The sequence below is a fragment of the Myotis yumanensis genome, unplaced genomic scaffold (genome assembly GCF_028538775.1).
Source record: "Myotis yumanensis isolate MYYU_CA2020_CCGP unplaced genomic scaffold, mMyoYum1.0.hap1 SCAF_9, whole genome shotgun sequence".
Classification (NCBI taxonomy): domain Eukaryota; kingdom Metazoa; phylum Chordata; class Mammalia; order Chiroptera; family Vespertilionidae; genus Myotis; species Myotis yumanensis.
The window spans coordinates 7,063,521-7,085,370 of record NW_027223760.1 but is presented as its reverse complement, the minus strand read 5'-3'; the positions used below and the strand labels follow the sequence as shown (position 1 = coordinate 7,085,370).

The following is a 21,850-nucleotide window of genomic DNA, read 5'->3' as shown; positions in this document are numbered from 1 at the left end:
GGCTAGACGTGTAAGATTGGCTCCATCCCACAGGAAACAGGCCAAAGTTGGGGAAGGGATAGCTCAAATGAAGAGGTTAACCTGTGAGGCCTGAAGCCTAGATCCCAGACCACACTCCCAGCCTGGATCACCAGCCTCGTGGGGAACAGTTCCCACGTAGCATCTAGCTGTGAAGGGCTGAGGGGTTCCTGTCCGCCAAGGGGAGGTGGGCCTGCTGGAGACAAAGCGACCCTTTTAAAGGGCCAATGAGCAAAACTGTCACCAGCCAGTCACCCTGGGCTCCAGCAGAGAGAGGGTGATGTGGACTGAAATCAGCTGAGGAGAGGCTGGGAAGAATGGCTTTGGGAAGAGACGTGGCAGAGTGGCTGGGAAGAATGGCTTTGGGAAGAGACGTGGCAGAGTGGCTGCAAGGATCCCTGTGCTGGGCCATCTCCCCACCACAGCAGCCATTTTTCTTGCAAGGAGCAATCCCTCCCCCCCACCCCCAGCGCCATCAGCATGGGGAAAAGCATTACCCCACCCTCAAGAATCCGGCTCACCCACCCTCTGGAATCCTGCATCTTTTAAAATATTGTTGACAGTATTACAGATGTCCCCCATTTTGCCCCTTTTTTCTCCCTCCACACTACCCCCGTCCCACTCCAGACCTTCCCCCACTACTGTTTGTGTCCATGAGTTATGCATATATGCATATATGTTCTTTGGCTAATTTCTTCCCATCCCTTCCACTCCTCCCCACCACCTCTGAGATCTGTCATTCTGTTCCATGCATCCATGTTCATCAGTTTATTTTGTTCATTCGATTTCACATATAAGTGAGACCATGTGGTATTTGTCTTTCTCTAACTGGCTTACTTCACTTAGTATAATAATCTCCAGGTCCCTCCATGCTGTCACAAAGTTTAAAAACTCCTATTTTACAGCCCCATAGTATTCCATTGTGTGAATGTACTACAGGTTTGTTTTATCTACCCATCTGCAGATGGGCATTTAGGCTGTTTCCATATCTTAGCTACTGTAAATAATACTGCTATAAACATAGGGGTGCATATATTCTTTTTGATTGCTGTTTCTGGATTCTGAGGTTATAGTCCCACAAGTGGGATCACTGGCAGTTCCATTTTTAGTTTTTTGACAAAACCCCATACTGTTTTCCACAGTAGCTGCACAGTCGGCATTCCCACCAGCAGTGTACTAAGGTTAACTTTTCTCCACATCCTCACCAATACTTGTTTATTTATTGATTGATGGTAGCCATTCTAGCAGGTGTAAGGTGATACCTCATCCACTCTCACCACTGTTATTCACCGTAGTACTGGAAGTCTTACCCAGTGTAATCAGACAAAAGAGATAAATAAAAGGCATCCAAATTTGGAACGAAGGAGTAAAATTGTCAGTTTTTGCAGATGACTTGATTTTTTATATAGAAAATACTAAAAACTCTACTGCAAAACTATTAGAAACAATAAACAGTAGAGTTGCAGAATACAAAACCAATGTATAAAATTCCATTTCGTTCCTATATATTAACAATGACATTTCAGAAAAAGAAATGGAAAAAACAATTCCTTTTGCAATTGCAACAAAAAGAATAAAATACCTACAAATAAACTTAACAAAGGATGTATACAATGAAATACAAAGTATTATTAAAAGAGATTTCAAAAAGACACAAATAAATATAAAGATATTCTGTGTTCCTAATTGGAAGAATCAACAAAGTTAATATGGCATATCTCCTGTTAGACAGACATAAGTAGAGTAAGGATGATGGGCCAGGCAGAGAAACTCACCAGGGCAGAAAGCCCCAGATGCAAACCAGGGGCAAAACTGGGGAAAACTGGATAGGCCCCCACGGTAGCCTATCCTCCCCTCGCATATCACTGGTCATGTGGTTTGGACCCCTTATCTTCCATATCACTGATCAGGCAGTTTAGACCCCCTGACAGTCTCCTCCCTAAAGATAGGTTTCTGTTGCATTTCAGCTCCAGGCCCAGAAAAGCAGCAAAACCAGACAAGTGATGTTGTGGCTGCCTCAGGACCAGCTACATTGACTAATGACCCTCCGCCCTGGCACCAACCAATCAGAGGAGAAGATGACACCTGGAAAGCTGATGAATATTCTATTAAGACCCTCCCCTGAAATCTCCCCTAAATTTCCACCTGCAAGAAAGAGATAACTATGCTTTCAGGACAAAGGACCCAGAGGCTGCTCTCCCTCCAAGGAGCCCGCCAAGGTCATTTCCTTCCCCTTCTCCTCCCCCCAAAGGCAGGTATCCCCTAACCTCTAAGAGACCCAATGAGGCTTGCAACCAGGGAGCAATGGGCAGCTGCAGCTCGTCCCGGCCTAAGCCCCTGAACCTGTCTCCAAGGCCCCCTTTTCTCTGACTTCTCAGTGAGCCAAAGCAGCCCAGCTAGGCTCTCCTGTTGCTTCTTCGATGCCCTTCCTTGTTTCACTGCCCTAAGAATATTTTTGCTGCTACCATGGACCCAGTACCCTTTGGCTCAGTGCTGTGTAACCCTGCCCTTTGGATATCTCCATCCCCCATTCCCTTTTATTTAAATAAATTTAAATTTTCTTTAATTACTGTCTGAGATGGCTATTTAGCCTTGCCTGCATACCACTGACTTTAACCTTTCATTACCCAATGCAATATACAAAGTTAATACAATCTTCATCAAAACCTAATGGCATTTTAAAAAGAAGTAGATCAAAAAATTATCAGATTTGTATAGAACCACAGAAGACCCCAAACAGACAAAGCAATCCTGAGAAAAGAGAGCAAAGCTGGAGGTATCAAACTCCTTGACTTCAAATTATGCTACAAAATGACAATAATCAAAACAGCATAGTATTGGCAGAAGAACAGACACACAGAACAATGGAACAGAATTGAGAGCCTAGAAATAAATTTACCTACATATGGACAAATAACTTTTGACAAAGAAGCCAAAAAAAATACATTGGAAAAGAAAAAGGCTGTTCACTATGTGGTGCTGGAAAAATTGGAAAGCAACATGCAAATAATGAAACTAGACTACTGTTTGTCCCCATTTACAAAATTAACTCAAAATGGATCAAAGACTTAAATTTAAGACCTGAAAAAATAAATTCCATAGAAGAAAACATAGGTACTAAACTTATGGACCTTGGTATTAGAGAGGATTTTATGAATTTGACCCCAAAAGAAAGTAAAGTAAAGCAAAAATAAATAAATGGGACCATATTAAACTAACAAACTTCTGCACAGCAAATGGAGCTGCCAACAAAACAAAGAGGCAACCAACCGAATGGAAGAAGATAGTTGCAAACAACAGCTCCATCAAGAGGTTAGTATCCAAAAAATATAAAGAACTGATACAACTCAGCTCCAAAAAACAACAACAAACAATCCAACTGAAAAATGGGCAGAAAACCTAAATAGATACTTCTCCAAAAAGAACAAACCACTAGCCAATAGGCATATGAAAAGATGTTGAACACCACTAATCATCACAGAAATTTAAATCAAAACCAGAATGAGATACCATCTCATACCTGTCCAAAGGGCTATCATCAATAAATCAACAAGCAACAAGTGTTGGTGGTGATATGGAGAAAAGAAAACCCTATTGCACTGTTGGTGTGAATGCAGATTGGTGCAACCACTATGGAAAACCGTGTAGCAATACCTCAGAAAATTCAAAATGGAATTGCCTTATGACATGGTAATTCCACTTCCGGGTATATAACCAAAGAAACCCAAAACACTAATTCAAAAGAATATATTCACTTCCATTTTCATCGAAGCATTATTTGCAATAGCCATGATATGAAAACAAACCATGTGCCCATCAATAGATGAGTGAATAAAAAAAGTTGTGGTACCTATACATGATGGAATCCTGCTAGGCTATAAAAAAGAATAAAATCTTATTTGCAATAGCATGAATAGACCTAGAGGGCATTTTGCTAGGTGAAACAAGTCAGAGAAAGACAAATTCTATATGATTGCACTTACATATGCAATCCAAATCCTTTCTAATAATAGACAAACCTGGTAATTAACCATACCTCTGATATGCTTCCCATTGGCTAATCAGGGTGATATGCAAATTAATTGCCAACCAAGATGGCGGCCGGCAGCCACGCAGCTGAAGCAAACATGAGGCTTGGTTGCCCCGGCAATGGAGGAAGCCAAGGTTCCCCGCTTGCTGTGCCAGGCTCGGAGCCTGCAAGCAACAGCTCCGAAATGCAACTATGTTTCAATTATAGAAGCGAAACAAACCCCAGAGGCCTGCTTTCAGACAGCCCGGCATCGGCATCGGAGCTGGAGCTGCAACAAAGTTTCAATTACAGAAGGTAAATAAATCCCAAACTGGGAGCTTCAGTTGCAGGCTTGGCCCTCCTGAAAACAGCCCTCAGCCCCTCATCCAGGCTGGCCAGGCACCCCAGTGGACCCCCACCCTGAAGGGGGTGCGGGCAGCCTGAAAACAGCCCTCAGCCCCTCATCCAGGCTGGCCAGGCACCCCAGTGGGGACCCCCACCCTGAAGGGGGTGCGGGCAGCCTGAAAACTGCCCTCAGCTCCTCATCCAGGCTGGCCAGGCACCCAAGCGGGACCCCCACCCTGATCCGGGACACCTTTCAGGGCAAACCAGCCGGCCCCCACCTGTGTACCAGGCCTCTATCCTATATAGTAAAAGAGTAATATGCAAACTGACCCTAACAGCAAAAAGACTGGGAATGACTGGTCACTATGACACACACTGACCACCAGGGGGCAGATGCTCAATGCAGGAGTTGCCTCCTGGTGGTCAGTGTGCTCCCACATGGAGGAGCTCTGCTCAGCCACAAGCCAGGCTGATGGCTGCCAGTTCAGCGGTGGTGGTGGGAGCCTCTCCTGCCTCCTCAGCAGGGCTAAGGATGTCCGACTGCAGCTTAGGTCTGCTCCCCGCTGGCAAGTGGACATCCCCCGATGGCTGCCGGGCTGCCAGAGGGATGTCTGTTTGCCAGCTTAGGCCCAATCCCCTGGGGAGCAGGCCTCAGCCAGCAGATGGTCATCCCCAAGGGGTCCCAGACTGTGAGAGGTCACAGGCCTTGCTGAGGGAACCCCCCCAGTGCACAAATTTTTGTGCACTGGGCCTCTAGTCCTATATAATAAAAGCCTAATATGCTAAGTGTCTGGTCATCCAGTCATCTGTTCAACCAATCAAAGTGTAATATGCTAATGATATGCTAAGACAGCTCAACTGCTTGCTATGATGTGCACTGACCACCAGGGGGAGGACGCTCCGACTGGCAGGTTAGCTTGCTGCTGGGGTCTTGGCCAATTATGACTGAGCGAGATGGGCCGGACACACCCTGGAGCCCTCATGTGGGCCCTCCCCAGCTGACCAACCTCCCGCATCCCTCCCCGGCCCTGATCATGCACCAGTGGGGTCCCTCAGGCTGGCCTGCACCCTCTCGCAATTCAGGACCCTTCGGGGGATGTCGGAGAGCTGGTTTTGGCCTGATCCCACAGGCCAGGCTGAGGGACCCCATTGGTGCACAAATTCATGCACCAGGCCTCTATTATTGTAATAATTATGTATGGTGCCAGGTGGGTACTAGAAATATTGGGGGGACACTTTGTAAAGTATACAATTGTCTAACCACTATGCTGTATACTTGAAGCTAATACAAAATAATGTTGAATATAAACTGACTGTGATTGAAAAAGAAGGCAGTGTTAAAAGACCACGTTGAAGCCTACAATCCAGGGCTTTGATTTGCACCAGCATCTTCACCTACACCTCCCCACCGTCACTATCAAGCCCATCACTCATAAAATGACCCATTTCTTCAAGTTTTAGACAGTTTCCCATTATTGTTAACTTTGGCGTTATTATAAGGAGCCTGCTACTGACCTCCTTCTTTCCTAACAGGGAATCATCCAATTTGCTGTACGTAAACCAGTACATCTTCCGTTACCATAATGAGCTGACTAGAGAAGAAAAAACATGGTCAATGCTAAAGAGAACTGCAGCTCCTGGGAGTGTACATCCAGTCTAGCAAGTCTCAACTGACTTCTTCATTTAGCACTGGACCTCCCTGTGCATTCATTTGAACATTGACATTCGTGTGTGTTAATTTTCTTGAGCTACTAGGTTTGGAGCTGGTGGGTATTATTCTCCAGGGACATGTGCCAGCTTCAGAAACTGTGAAGCAATAGGGTGGGCTGGGCTGGTATTTGTTGTTGGCTGAGCTTAAACTGTGGTTTGAAATTGCACATAATAGAGCATAGTAAGAATTAGCCACCACAGCATCTGCATTGGTTGAAAGCTGGCTACACTAGGAATCTAGCTAGAAGAGCTTGCCCAAGAAACTAGTGGTCTATGTTTCTTTGCATTGAATGTGGGAACTTATTAGCCTACAGGGCATGGTTTTTATGTAGAAGGCTATGTTGCCTCAATCCTTCTGAGGAAGAACTGATAGTTCTAGACAATGTTTCTTGACTAGATGATGGAGTGGTTGATTTTGAATAATTTGAACTAGAATTGCTGCTGGATGCCAATGTTGAATGACTTTCTCTATTGGTGCTGTTTATGAGGGAACTGGGAATTCCCTGAGTACAAAAATGATAAACCATTTGCTGCTCATCTTGTTTTCTGACAATGTCTTTCAGCTATAAATTATGGGGAAGGAGTCTGCCCAGTACACCAATCTATGATCCGTTGCCAAATTTATTATCTCACATTCTCTGTGGGTAAGGAATCTGAGCATGGCTTAACTGGGTCCTCTGCTCAGATTTCACAAGGCTGACCAAGTTATGTTCTCACCCACAGCTCAAGGATCTCTGCTCAGCTTGTGTGGTTGCCAGCAGAATTCAGATCCTCATGATTGTAGGAGAGGCCCTCAGCTCCAGGAAGCCACCTGCAGTTCCCTGACAAAGGTCTCTGTGCACAGGCATTTCACATCATAGCAACCTGCATTTTCAATCTAGCAAAATTTCTCGCTGAGGAAAGGTTTTTAACTATAGGCTCAATTTATTTAATAGGCATAGTTGGAATATACTATATGCACACAGGTTGCTCATTTCTTTTTTGTTGTTGTTAATCCTCACCCAAGGATATTTTCTCCATTGATTTTTAAAGAGTGTAATGGAGGGAAGAGGGGGGAGAAAGAAAACGAGAGACAGAGATAGAGATAGAGATAGAGATAGAGATAGATAGATAGAGAGAGAGAGAGACATTGATGTGAGACACATTGACTGGCTGCCTCCTGTATGCACCCCAATAGGGGCCAGGGATTGAACCTGAAACCCAGGTATGTGCCCTTGACCAGGAATTGAACACTCAACCCTTTGGTGAGTGGGCCAATGTTCTAAACACTGAGCAACACTAGCCAGGACAGGTTGCTCATTTCCTTTATTTTTTTAAGCCTTTATTGTTGAGAGTATTACAGATATCACCCATTTTTTATCCCATTGCCCCCTTCCACGTGGTCCCCCACCCCAACCCACCCCAGGTTTTCATCACCCTATTGTTTGCGACCATGGGTAATCTCTTTCAGGCCACCCTTCCCCCTTCCCTCTGAGATTGACAGTCAGTTCCATGTTTCCATGCCTCTGATTCTATTTTATCCACCAGTTTATTTTGTTTATTAGATTCCTTGTTCATTTATTTTTATTTTTAGATTCAATTGTGGATATATATGCATTTATTGCCATTTTATTGTCCCTACTTTTTCTATTTTATTCCTCCTCCTCCCCTCCTCAGCTTCCTCCTCCATTTTCTTCAAGAATACCCTTCAACATTTCATGTCATTACTGGTTTGGTGGTGGTGAATTCCTTTAGCTTTTCCTTGTCTGTGAAGCTCTTTATCTGACCTTCAATCTAAATGAGAGCTTTACTGGCTAGAGTAATTTTGGTTGTAGGTCCTTGCTAGTTATCACTTTGAATATTTTGTGCCACTCCCTTCTGGCCTGCAAAGTGTCTGTTGCAAAATCAGCTAACAGTCATACTGGAGCTCCCTTGGTAGGTAACTAACAGCTTTTCTCTTGCTGCTTTTAAGATTCTCTCTTTGTCTTTAACCCTTTTAATTATTATGTGTCTTGGTGCAGGCCTCTTGGGTTCCTCTTGTTTGGGACTCTCTGTGCTTCCTGGACTTGCAAGTCTATTTCTTTCACCAGGTAGAGGAAGTTTTCTGTCATTATTTCTTCAAATAGGTTTTCAATGTCTTGCTCTCTCTCTTCTCCTTCTGGCCCCCCCATAATGTGAATGTTGGTACGCTTGAAGTTGTCCTAGAGCAGCGGTTCTCAACCTGTGGGTCGCGACCCCTTTGGGGATAGAACGACCCTTTCACAGGGGTCACTTAAGACCATCGGAAAACACATATATAATTACATATTGTTTTTGTGATTAATCACTATCCTTTAATTATGTTCAATTTGTAACAATGAAAATATATCTTGCATATCAGATATTTACATTACGATTCATAACAGTAGCAAAATTACAGTTATGAAGTAGCAAATGAAAATAATTTTATGGTTGGGGGTCACCACAACATGAGGAACTGTATTAAAGGGTCGTGGCATTAGGAAGGTTGAGAACCACTGTCCTAGAGGCTCCTTACACTATCTTCATATTTTTAGATTCTTTTTTCTTTTTTCTCTTCTTGTGGACAGCAGCTCCCAGGTGGCTAAGTGACATGGGCTGCCTGAGGTGCAGCAAGTAAACAAAACTTGATCACCTGCATGTAACTGAGTAGATTCTAAACCCACAAGAATGTTGTAAACATCTTGACCACACCCTTACTTTGCCTCGTAGAATCTGGCTATAAAATAAAGACTCGGCTTGCAGGCCATGGCACTGTCTCTCCATCAGAGAGGGCAGTGTCCCACCCAGACCCAGCTTTATTCTCTTGTCTGTCTTTTCTTAATATTTCACTGCCCCCTCTCAGGCTCACCGAACCTGACTGTGCTGGCACGGCACACTTCTGATTGAGTGTTTTTGCATCCTCATATTCTAAATCATTGATTTAGAATCCTCTATTGTTGAATCCCTGTAAATTATTTTTATTTTAGTTAGTGTATGCTTAATTTCTGTGGTTGTTTTTCATGTCTTTGACATTATCACTGAGATCCTTGAAAGTCTCACTAAGTGCCTTGAGGCTCTCATGAAGATCCTTGAGTAACTGTATAACCATGGTTTTGAACTCTGTATCCAGTAGTTAGCTTGTTTCCATTTCTTTCATTTGTGACATGTTTCTTTGTCTCCTCATTTTGGCTGCTTCCCTGTGTTTATTGCTATGTATTAAGTAGAGCTACTATGTCTTCTGGAATTGGTAGAATGGTCTTGTGTAGTAGGTGTCTGAATGATGGTTGTTCTGTATTTATTGTTTTTTGAGATTATCTCTCCAGGCAGCTCAGAAAAAATATCAAAAGTGAGGAAAAGGACACTAACACAGAATTAACAAATATTGAAAGGATAATACGAGACTATTATGAATACCTTTATAACTAGAAATTCAACAATTTGGATGAATTAGTCATATTCCTTAAAAGACTCAAAGTGCCCAGTTGATTGAAGTGCCATTCCCTACACCAAAAGATGGCGGGTTCGATATCCAGGCACATATCCAGGTTGTGAATTCCATCCTTGGTCGGAACGCATGTAGGAGGCAACGGATTGATGTTCCTCTCTCACATCAATGTTTCTCTCTCTTGCTCTCTCCCCCTTCCTCTCTCTAAAAATCAATTTTTAAAAAATAGAATGCAGAAGGGCCTAACTCTTCCCATATCACCCAGAGCCATGTTGGTGGGGGAATGTTTTCGAGTTTGTGCTGATGTTTCTGAAAGCTCTGAAGGGAGAGAAGACACTCTGTGAAGGAAAAACGAGGACCACTGCAAGAAAACATTCTTTAAACTGGCACTTTGAAAGAACTCACCTCTGCATTCATCTTGGTCTCTTCTTCAGTGGCTGTAAAGACAAAAAAGTAGAGGTTCAGGACCCTGGAGGCACCTGCCCCAAACTCCATGCAGATGCTCCACTTGGCCAGTCCCACTTCCTTCTCTACTATTTCCTGTCCTGTTGACCACATACTCCCCAAATGCCTTTACTACCTTGTGCCCTCCAGCAAGGATACCTAGACCAGTGTATGATTCTGAGGCTGGTGGTGGCTGACTAGCCTGGGACATCAAGCCAGTGATGTTTCTATAAAGAAGACCATTTCCAATCCCCAAAGACCATCCCCTACACTGGAATATAGCTGTGAATATCATACTTCTGTGTACCTGAAAGAATGATGCACTTCCAAAAGCTGGGACTCAGAGAGGATAGCTTTGTATAGAACCATCTTTTATGGGGACAAGCAAGGCAGTAAGAAATACATACATTTCTCCCTCTCCTAGCCGAGTTTCCAGAGGACTTATAGTTATTATATTAGAAGAACAGTTCAACAGGCGACTCTGAACCCTTAGCATGAAGAAGGCGGAAAAAGGGAGCAAACAGGTGTGCAGGGAATGAGAAAAGAAAAGGGGAAGATAAGAGGAAACAGGGGAAAGAAGGAAAAGAAATAAGAAACTAGTGAGGAATAACAGTGGTTCCAAACTTTAATGTACTCCTGAAACTGCTTGTTGAAAATGGGTATTTCTAGGATTTACCCCAAGAGATCCTGATTCATTATGAACAAAATAAACTGATGAACAAAATAGATCCAGAGACTTAGAAGCATAGAAGAGACTGATGAATCTCAGAAGGTGGGTGGGGAGAGATTAACCAAAGAACTTATATGCATAATTCATGGACACAGACAATAGTGTGGTGAAGGCTTGGGTGGGGGCGGGAGGGGGGGAGATGGGTATGGAATGGAGGGGGTCAATGGGGAAAAAGTGGGACATCTGTAATACTTTCAACTGTAAAGATAAATTTTTAAAAAGATAAAGTAAGTCTATAGGAGAGGGGAGGCTAAGAATCTGAATTTCCAATAGGCATCCAAGAGATCAGGTACAGATGGTCAGAGAGCCACACTTGGAAAAATACTAGAGAGTAAAGCAGAGGTCCCTAAGAATTAACTTTCCCCTTCATTTTTCAGAACTGTTAGAAATGCCACTTTATTTTAACTAAGACTTGGGCAGGCAATGGCAGGATGAGTGAGGTAACCAGAGGTGACAAAAGTGGACTAAAGATGCCTCTTCAGCTCTTCCATCTGAATGAGAAGTCCAAGATGATAATGAGAACGACTGCTCAGAGCTTATGGGAGAGGGCAGAGGCCTTCTATAGCATCTGGGAATGGAAGGCTGTGGCAACCCCTGTGGACCCAGCTCCACATTTGATCTTATTTTCTTTTAAAATATAAAAAGGCTTAAGCATGGTGATTATTATTGTGAACTAGAGGCCTAGTGCATGAAATTCATGCGGGGGGGGTGTGGGGGGGGCGGGGGGGATCAGCCCAGCCGGCACCCTCTCCAAACTGGGATCCCTCTCGCAATCCAGCATTTGGACAGCCCTCTCGGGGCTCCTAACTGCTCACCTGCCTGCCTGCCTGGTCACCTTAACTGCTCTTCCCTGCCGGCCTGATTGCTCTAACTCTCTCCCCTGCCTGCCTGATCGCCCTAACTGCTCTCCTCTGCTGGCCTGATCACCCCTAACCACCTCTGCCTTGGCCCCACCACCATGGCTTTGTCCGGAAGGATGTCCAGTCTAATTAGCATATTAGCCTTTTATTAGTATAGATAATAAGAGTGAAATAACACCCATTTTAAAAACCTTGACTATTGGCAATCCTAATATCAGCTGAGATGATCATCTGGGCTGTGTGTTTAAAATAACATGTTTTGCCCAGCCAGTGTGGCTCAGTGGTTGAGTGTCGACTTATGAACCAGGCGGTCACAGTTCCATTCCCAGTCAGGACACATGTCTGGGTTGCAGGCTAGATCCCCAATGTGGGGTGTGCAGGAGGCAGATGATTCTCTCTTATCATTGATGTTTATATCTCTCCCTCTCCCTTTCTCTCTGAAATCAATAAATACATATATTTTTAAAATAACATGTTTTCAGGAATTTCCCTCCCTTTTCTTTTCCCATTTCTCCTTCCTACTTAAAAGTGGGTTAAAACCTGGCCCACACACAGCTCTTTCCTTTTGAAATATGGAAGCTTTTGCTGTCTCCTGGAAATCTGAAAAAGGGACCTTGCTGAAAGACAAACCCTAAAAAACAGAGTGATAAAGTGGGCAAGCTTTCTTCTCAAATCTCTGGGAGTCAGTACGGGTATGATGACTTATAGTCTCCCTTGGAGCTTAAATGAGAGTGGGCAAGTCAGGCAGCAAAATGTACAAATAGCCCTAACCAGTTTGGCTCAGTGGATAGAGCATTGGCCCACAGACTTGAGGGTTCGGGCTTGATTATGGTTAAGGACATGTACCTTTGTTGCGGGCTCGATCCCCTGTAGGATCGATGTTTCTCTCTCATCAATGTTTCTAACTCTCTATCCTGTTCCCTTCCTCTCTGTAAAATCAATAAAAACAAAAAAAATAAAAACTGTTCTGCCTTAAACAAACAAAAAAATGCACAAATATGAGGAAGGTGGTAACAGTGGTGAGCCTACTGTGTCAGCTACTTTATATACATTAACCCTAATCCTTGAGACCTTGACAAAAAAACTAGTATTAATTCCTTAATTCCATTTTACAGATGAGGCACCCGAAGTTCAGGGTGGCTAAAAACACTTGTCCTTACAGGCAAATCATTGTGACATTGCACTGTAATTTCCAGACTTTCTAATTCTAGAAACAAACCCCAGATGGCCGCAGAGACCTTTACAAATGCTTACTGTCACCCAAAGAACTTTTATAATAACTAGGAGCCCTGGTGTGTTTGGTTCTGCTTCAGTCAAAGACTAGCCAAGTGACCATGGCCAAACAGGTTCCTCATTTGTAGGCTGAGCAGTTGGACTACACCTTAACCCTTTGCGGTCCACTTTTATTTTTGTAATTCAAACAGTCTGGTCCAAATTAATTGACGTGATTGAATGTTGAACCAGTTTGCGGTGTCGACCTCAGCCTCGACGTTGGACCTGCTCCTAGCGCCTGGTCTGTCGAGTCAGCCTCGACGTTGGACCGAAAAGGGTTAAAGGTCTATTTCATCTATTAGGTGTTCTCGAATTCCCAGAATAGGAAATTTAGGTGACTCTTAAATAGGTTGAACAATGCTCAACCTTAATTATGATAACTGAATGCAAATTATTATTTCACCAAGATGCTCTATCAGACTGAAAGATACCAAAATGCGTGCCACAGTGTGCTGGTCAAAGTGGGGGGAGAGATACACTCTCTGACATTATTGGGGGCCCAGAGGTGGGTACCATCTCTACTGAGGGCAGTTTAGCAACATCTATTAAAGTCCTAATACACGCAACCTCTGACCTAACAATTCCACTGCTGCCTGCCTATTTCTGTCTCTAGCACCAAAACAAAACAAAACAAAACAAAAAAACACATTAAGGAGGAAATCATCAAATTCCTTTGTGTCCTTTGTCTTTGCAGAAAAATTACTACTGCTTGCCTTTTCTTTCTAATGAGAACTTCCAGGAAAGCTTTCCAAAGAAATATAGTCTACAAAACATTACTTATGAACTTTACTGCTTTCCAACAGAATCTGGGAAAAGCAAAACAAAAGAAAACAAAAAACAATTTGGAGAGATAAACATGTTTGAGAAAGAATCTTCTAGAAATTCTAATGTATTAGCTATCAGTGGTCTACTACCTGGGAGCACATTCAAATGCAGTATCCTGCCCAAATCTTTTCCATGCTCTTTCCCCTTCTATTATATTTCAACTCCCCTTATAATAAGATGGCACTGTCAAGGGAGGCAGCAAGCCCAAGCCAGATGAGGTCTTGCTCTACCGTTCAATATACTACCTGCCCATCCCACCTCTTTCTTCCGATCTTCCCACTGTTCTGTCAAGTCCAGTTAAAGTTTGAAAAGAACCCCGGGAGAGTCTTATTCTACATTTTAAAATATTCTGAAAGATCTGAGACTCAAACTTTCAACAAGAATGTTTAGGTTTGTTTGTTGGTTTCAAGGGTTTAATATTTAAATGGTCAAAAACTAAAAGATTCTAAGTTTCTGACTTTTAGTATTATGTTTATAAAAACCTATAGCACATTTTTATTTGCTTTTAGATTTTTAATTCTTTACTTATTTAAATTTTTATTTTTTAATCAATCTAAATTGTATTTTGGTATATGGCATAAGACTCTAACTGTACCTTTCCCAACATAGTCTTGTTCCCAAATCATTTATCGACTATTCCATCCTTTTCTGCCAATGATTCATAAATAAATTATCATGAATATGATTATTCTTTTTTCACTGCCTCTGCTGTGTCATCGAACTAGGCTATTCCCATGGTCTAATATATTACTTACATGATTGTGGCTTTAAAATATGTTTTGAGATCCGGTAGTTCAAGTTCTCTCATTAACTTGTTCAGTATTCTTATCTATTTTTGCTTGCTCATACCTCCAGATTAATTTTGGAACATCTTTGTCATGTTATCCCAAAATTAATCCACTGGGACTGTGCCTATGATAGCATAATATTTATAAATTAAATTAGGATTCATTAATAATTATTCCCATCTAGAAATATATGGTATGCCTCTCTAGGAGCAGCCTGCTCTTAAAAAAGGGAGAAGGAGAAGGAGAAGGAGAAGGAGAAGGAGAAGGAGAAGGAGAAGGAGAAGATGAAGGGGAAGGGGAAGGGAAAAGGGAAGAAGAAGAAGAAGTAAGAACGAGGAGGAGGAGGAGAATCATCTTGAGTAATTTCCTGAATTATTACATCATGACAAATGGCAGGTCAGTCTGCAGTGGTTTACTCAAAAGTTAAAAAAAAAAGTCACCACTGGATGTCAGAAGGATAGTGGCATATGAGGTCCCCATGGGCTCTCTCCTTGAGGTTTCAACAAATTGAACAGCTATAATTCAACAAAGAATTCCCTGCTCAATACACAACACGTCACATTGAAACATCTGAAGGGATTAAGTAAAAAAAAAATCACAAATGCAGACAACAGTTTGGTGATTACCAGAAGGAAAGGGGTAATAAGATGGTAAAGAGGTGATGATAAACGGGACAGAAGGAGACCTGCCTTTGGGTAGTGAACACAAAGTACAGCTGACATATCATAGAACTGTACACTTGAAACTCATCATTTTATTAACTAATGTCACCCCAATAAATTCAATAAAAAATTTAAAAAATAAACATCTGGGCAAGTGGAAGCAAACTAGGGAGGTGGGAGGGAGAAGAGCTGAGATGATACTAGGGAGGCAGCCTGGAGCTCCCAGCACGGAGCTCACTGCAGGACACACTCAGAGAGGAGAGGAATCAGGTTGCCACTGGCTCTCCCTTCAGCTGGGAGTTGATACAGTGAGTATTTCAGTGGGAGTGGCCAGTACTTTAAGCAGCTGAACCGAGTAAACTAGGCAGGGACAAAGCACAGAGATGCGGCCATGGTTATCTGTCAATTCCAGACAGAAAACAAAGCAACAGAACCTGACCACCTCCCCTCACATTCCCAGATCCCACCTCCACTCATCTCCCCAGAGACAGAAGCAGACCCTAACAGTGGTTCTCAACCTTCTGGCCCTTTAAATACAGTTCCTCATGCTGTGACCCAAACATAAAATTATTTTCGTTGCTACTTCATAACTGTAATGTTGCTACTGTTATGAATCGTAATATAAGTATCTGATATGCAGGATGGTCTTAGGTGACCCCTGTGAAAGGGTCGTTCGACCGCCAAAGGGGTCGGGACCCACAGGTTGAGAACCGCTGCAGAAGCTGTATCAGTGTGTCAGGTCGCAAAGCACATTATCTACAAACCTAAGAACTGGTACAAGAGAAACATTTTTCCCTGAGTGACAGGCTAATCCAGCCGTGGGCAAACTACGGCCCGTTTGAAATGAATAAAACTAAAAAAAAAAAAAAAAAAAAAGACCGTACCCTTTTATGTAATGATGTTTACTTTGAATTTATATTAGTTCACAGAAACACTCCATCCATGCTTTTGCTTCGGCCCTCCGGTCCAGTTTAAGAACCCACTATGGTCCTCGAGTCAAAAAGTTTGCCCACCCCTAGTAATCCCAGTATTGGATGAAAATACAGAGGGGAGGCCACTGATGAATACCAGTCACCATTACTGGGAAAACAAAACAACAAAGACACTGTACAGCCATCAGTTCACCCAACCCCCACCCATCCAGCTGCACTGCTAACAGCATCTGGCTGCAGGGGATAGCACTGGGATTTCATAGATTTGGAACATTATCACCCACCTCTTACCCATGCAGGGTTGGTCCCCTGAGACCAAGGCTACCTGAATACAGAGGAGATGCCCACCTTTCCAGGCTGCAAGACAGAGACACAATGTTACCTATAAGGGAACTCCCATTAGAATGTCAGCTGATTTCTCAATAGCAATACTTCAAGCCAGAAGGGAGTGGCATGGAGTATACAAAGTAATGAAAAGCAGGGGATTGAACCCAAAACTACTCTATCTATCCAGGCTATCATTAAAAAAATCTAAGGTGAAACAAAGAGCTTCACAGACAACAAAAGGCTAAAAGAATTTACCACCACCAAACCAGCCCTGCAAGAAATGCTAAAGGGACTGGTGTAAGAAGAAGAAATAGAGAGGAAGAGAACACAGTTATAAAGATATAAAGAGTAAGAATGGCAACAAATAAGTATCTATCAAAAATAACCTTAAATGTAAATGGCCTAAATGCTCCAATCAAAAGGCATAGAATAGGTGAATGGATAAGGAAACATGACCCGTAAATATGCAGTCCACAAGAAACTCACCTCAGAACCAAAGACTCATACAGAATAAAAATGAAGGGATGGAAAAAAATTTTCCAGGCAAATAGAAATGAAAAAACAAGCAAACAAACCAACTACTGGGGTATCAATACTCATATCTGACAAAATAGGCTTCAAAGAGAAGGCCACAGAGTCAATGAAGGCCACTTCAAAATACTAAAGGGATCAATACAACAAGAGGATATAGTAACTCTGGTAAACATATATCAAAATATATTTTAAAACTTCTGGAGGATTTTAAAGGAGAGATGATCAGCAATAAAGTCATAGTAGGAGACTTCAACACCCCACTGACATCAGTGGATAGATCTTCTAGACAAAAAATCAACAGAGAAACAGTAATCCTAAATGACATACTAGATCAGATGGAATTAATTGACATTTACAGAACAGGTCACCCTAAAGCAATAGATTACACATTCTTCTCAAGTGTACATGGACATTTCCAAAGACAGCCCAGCCAGTGTGGCTCAGTGATTAAGCATGACCTATGAACCAGGAGGTCATCGTTCTATTCCCGGTCAGGGCATATGCCCAAGTTGAGGGCTCGATCCCCAGAGTGGGGTGTGCAGGAGGCAGCTGATCAATGATTCCCTCTCATCATTGATATTTCTGTCTCTCTCCCTCTCCTTTTTCCTCTGAAATCAATAAAAATATATATTTTTTAAAAAGACCACATGTTAGGACACAAACTAAGTCTCTACAAGTTCAAGAAGATTGAAATCATATCAAGCATCTTCTCAGATCACAGTGGCATAAAACTAGAAATCAACTACAATAAAAACACCCCAAAACATTCAAACACGTGGAGGCTAAATAGCATGTTATTAAATAATTAGTGGGTTACCAAAGAGATCAAGAAAGAAATGAAAAACTTTTTGGAAACAACTGAAAATGAACACACAATAACCCTAAATCTATGGGACACAATGAGAGAGTAGTTCATAGCATTACAGGCCTACCTCAAAAAAATAAGAAAAGCTTTTAATAAATTATCTAACCCTGCAACTTAAAGAATTAGAAATAAAACAAGATAAGCCCAGAGTAAGGAAAAGATCAAAGTGGAAATAAATGACAGAGACAAAAAACAAACAAACCAACCATACAAAAGGTCAATAAAACCAAGAGCTAATTCTTTGAAAAAGACAAACAAGATGGATGAACATATAGCCAGACTCATCAGGAAACAAAGAAAGAGGACCCAAATACACAAAATCAGAAAAGAAAGAGGGGAAGGAATAGCTGACCCCACAGAAATACAAAGGATCGTAAAAATAAATAAATAAATAAATACTATGAACAACTATATTCCAACAAGCTGGACAACCTGGGCAAAATGAACAAATTCCTAAAAAAATACAATCTTCCAAAACTCAATCAGGAAGAATCCAAAAACCTGAATAGGCCAATAACTACTGATGAAATTGAAGCAGTAAAAAAACACTCTGAGGAAATAAAAGCCCTGATCCAGATGGCTTCACAAGGGAGTTTCACCAAACATTCAAAGAACTAACACCTATCCTCCTCAAACTATTCCAAAAAATCCAAGAGGAAGGAACATTCCCAAGCTCTTTTTCAAGGCGAACATTAACCTAATTCCAAAACCAGATAAAGACATTACAAAGAAAGAGAATTACATGGCAATATCCCTGATGAACACAGATGCTAAAATCCTCAACAAAATATTAGCAAATCGGACCCATCAATACATTAAAAAGATCATACACCATGACCAAGTGGGATTTGTTCCAGGGATGCAAGGCTAGTACAATGTTCGAAAATCAATGAATGTGGAGGAGAATCGAAGATGGCAGCATAGGTAAACACCGGAGACTGCTGCCGCAAACAACCACTTCAAAAATACAACTAAAAGACGGAACGGACATCAACCAGAACCACAGGAAGGCTGGCTGAGGAGAGACTCTTCAACTAGAAGCAAAGACAACAGCATTGGAGGCTCAGAGGAGGCGCAGTGTGGAAAATTTAAAGGTACGGGGGTGCGCGCAAAGCTGGTGGCTGAGGGCGCGGTTTTAGTTTTCAATCAGGAGGGAGTCGCAGACTCTGAGCTCCAGATCTGGAGCGAGTCTCTAGGGACCCAGACTCAAACGGGAGAAGTGAGACTGTCTGGCTACGGTCCCTCCGAGGTTTGCAGCGGTTGCTGGGACAGAGAGGCAGAGCCCCTGGGGACGGACTGAGAGCAGCCATAACTGCTCCCCCCCGCAGCCCGCCCTGTTGATCCCGCCCCGCCCAAGCCCTGCGCAGAGCCATTTGCCGGATCGCCTCAGGCAAAGGCTAGATTAGCACCTCCCCAGAGGACAGAAGTTTTCCACACAGCTGATTCTCACAGCCAGTCGGCCTGGTGGTCAAATCCCTCTAGCATTAACTACAACAATTAAGGCTTAACTAGAACAAGACTGCACACAAAGACCACAAGGGGGTGCACCAAGAAAGCATAAAAGATGCGGAGACAAAAAACATGACAGAAATGGAGGATATGGAGCTAAAAAACGCAATTTTGAGGGCTTGCAATAAACTTGAGCAGAGCCTCACGAAAACTAATGAGACCCTCGATGCTACGATAAAGAAACTAGAAATTAAGCATACACGGACTGAAATAAAGAATGTTATACCCAATAGCAGACCAGAGGAGTGCAAGAATCAAGCCAAAGAATTGAAATGCGAAGAAGCAAAAAACACCCAACCAGAAAAGCAAAATGAAAAAAGAATCCGAAAGTGAGAAGATAGTGTAAGGAGCCTCTGGGACAGCTTCAAGCGGACTAATATCAGAATTATAGGAGTGCCAGAAGATGAGAGACAGCAAGATATTGAAAACCTATTTCAAGAAATAATGGCAGAAAACTTCCCCCACCTGGTGAAAGAAATGGACTTACAGGTCCAAGAAGCACAGAGAATCCCAAACAAAAGGAATCCAAAGAGGACCACACCAAGACACATCATCATTAAAATACCAAGAGCAAAAGACAAAGAGAGAATCTTAAAAGCAGCAAGAGAAAGAAAGTCAACTACCTACAAGGGAATACCCATACGACTGTCAGCTGATTTCTCAACAGAAACGTTGCAGGCCAGAAGGGAGTGGCAAGAAATATTCAAAGTGATGAATACCAAGAACCTACAACCAAGATTACTTTATCCAGCAAAGCTATCATTCAGAAGTGAAGGTCAGATAAAGAGCTTCACAGATAAGGAAAAGCTAAAGGAGTTCATCACCACTAAACCAGTATTATACGAAATGCTGAAAGGTATCCTTTAAGAAGAGGAAGAAGAAAAAGGTAAAGATACAAATTGTGAACAACAAACATGCATCTATCAACAAGTGAATCTAAGAATCAAGTGAATAAATAATCTGATGTACAGAATGAACTGGTGATTATAATGAATCAGGGATATAGAAAGGGAATGGACTGACTATTCTTGGGGGGGAAAGGGGAATGGGAGATGCGGGAAGAGACTGGACAAAAATTGTGCACCTATTGATGAGGACAGTGGGTGGGGAGTGAGGGCGGAGGGTGGGGCGGGAACTGGAAGGAGGGGAGTTATGGGGGGGGGGGGAGAGGAACAAATGTAATCTGAACAATAAAGATTTAATTAAAAAAAAAAAGAAAATCAATGAATGTGATATATCACATTAAAAAATTGGAAGACTAAAATCACATGATCATATCAATTGATGCAGAAAAAGCATTTGACAAAATCCAACAGTCTTTTTTGAAAAAACTCTAAGTGGGAACAGAGAGATCATGCATCAACATAATAAAAGCTTTATATGACAAACCTACAGCCATCATGATACTCAATGAGAAAAAAACTAAAACCATTTTCCCAAAGAACAAGAACAAGACAAGGATGTCTGCTTTCACCATTCTTATTCAATATAGTACTGGAAAACCTAGCCATGGTAATCAGACAAGAAGAAAAAATAAAAGGCATACAAATTGAAAATAAGGGCATAAAACAGTCATTATTTACAGATGACATAATAGATCACCAATAAACTACTAGATTTAATAAATGAATTGGCAATATAACAGGATATAAAATCAATACCCAGAAATCAATGGCATTTTTATATGCCAATAATGAACTCTCAGAAAAATAAACTAAAAAAATCCCACTTATCATTGCAACAAAAAAATTAAGATACTTAGGAATAAATTTAATCAAGGAGGCAAAAGACCCTGTACTCAGAAAACTACAGCGCATTGAAAAAAAGAGGTAGAAGAAGATATAAACAAGTGGAAGAATATACCATGTTTGGATTGGTAGAATTAATATCATTAAAATACCCAAAGCAATCTATAGATTCAATGCAATCCCTATGAAAATACCAATGGCATATTTCACAGATCTAGAACAAACTCTTCAAAAGTTTATATGGAACCAAAAAAAAACAACTGCAAATAGCTGCAGCAATCCTGAGAAAGAAGCACAAAGTTGGAGCGATCACATTACCAGATATTAAGCTATATTACAAAGCCACTGTCCTCAAAAAAGCCTGGTACTGGCACAAGAACAGGAATACAGATCAATTGAACAGAACAGAGAACCCATAAATTGGGTTATTATTCTCATTAATATTATTCTCAATTAATATTTGACAGTGGAGGCAAGAGCATACAATGGAGTTAAGACAGTTTCTTAAATAATGTGCTGAGAAAATTGGACAGGTACATGCAAAAAAAAAAGTAAAGAAAGAATCTAGACCACCTACTTAAACCATACACAAGAATAAATTCAAAATGGATAAAAGAACTAAATGTAAGTCGTGAAACCACAAAAATCCTAGAAAAAAACATAGGAAGCAAAACCTCAGCCATCTCTCATAGCAATATATTTGCAGATACTCCATGGCAAAGGAAACCAAGGAGAAAACAGACCAATGGGCTACATCAAAATGAAAAGCTTCTGCACATCAAAAGTAACCATCAACAAAGTGAAAAGAACCCACTGCATGGGAGAACATCTTTGCCAATGATACATCT

General features: G+C 41.8%; 1 protein-coding gene across 1 annotated transcript in view; it reads right to left on the bottom strand.

The window, feature by feature from the left end:
- The window catches only part of BLVRA (biliverdin reductase A), a 58,103-nt gene that overhangs the window by 34,164 nt on the left and 2,089 nt on the right, over positions 1-21,850 (bottom strand). The window contains exon 2 of the mRNA XM_070423741.1: positions 9,912-9,943. Coding sequence (XP_070279842.1) covers positions 9,912-9,923 — 12 coding nt within the window. The 5' untranslated portion in view covers positions 9,924-9,943. The remainder of the gene's footprint in view (positions 1-9,911; positions 9,944-21,850) is intronic.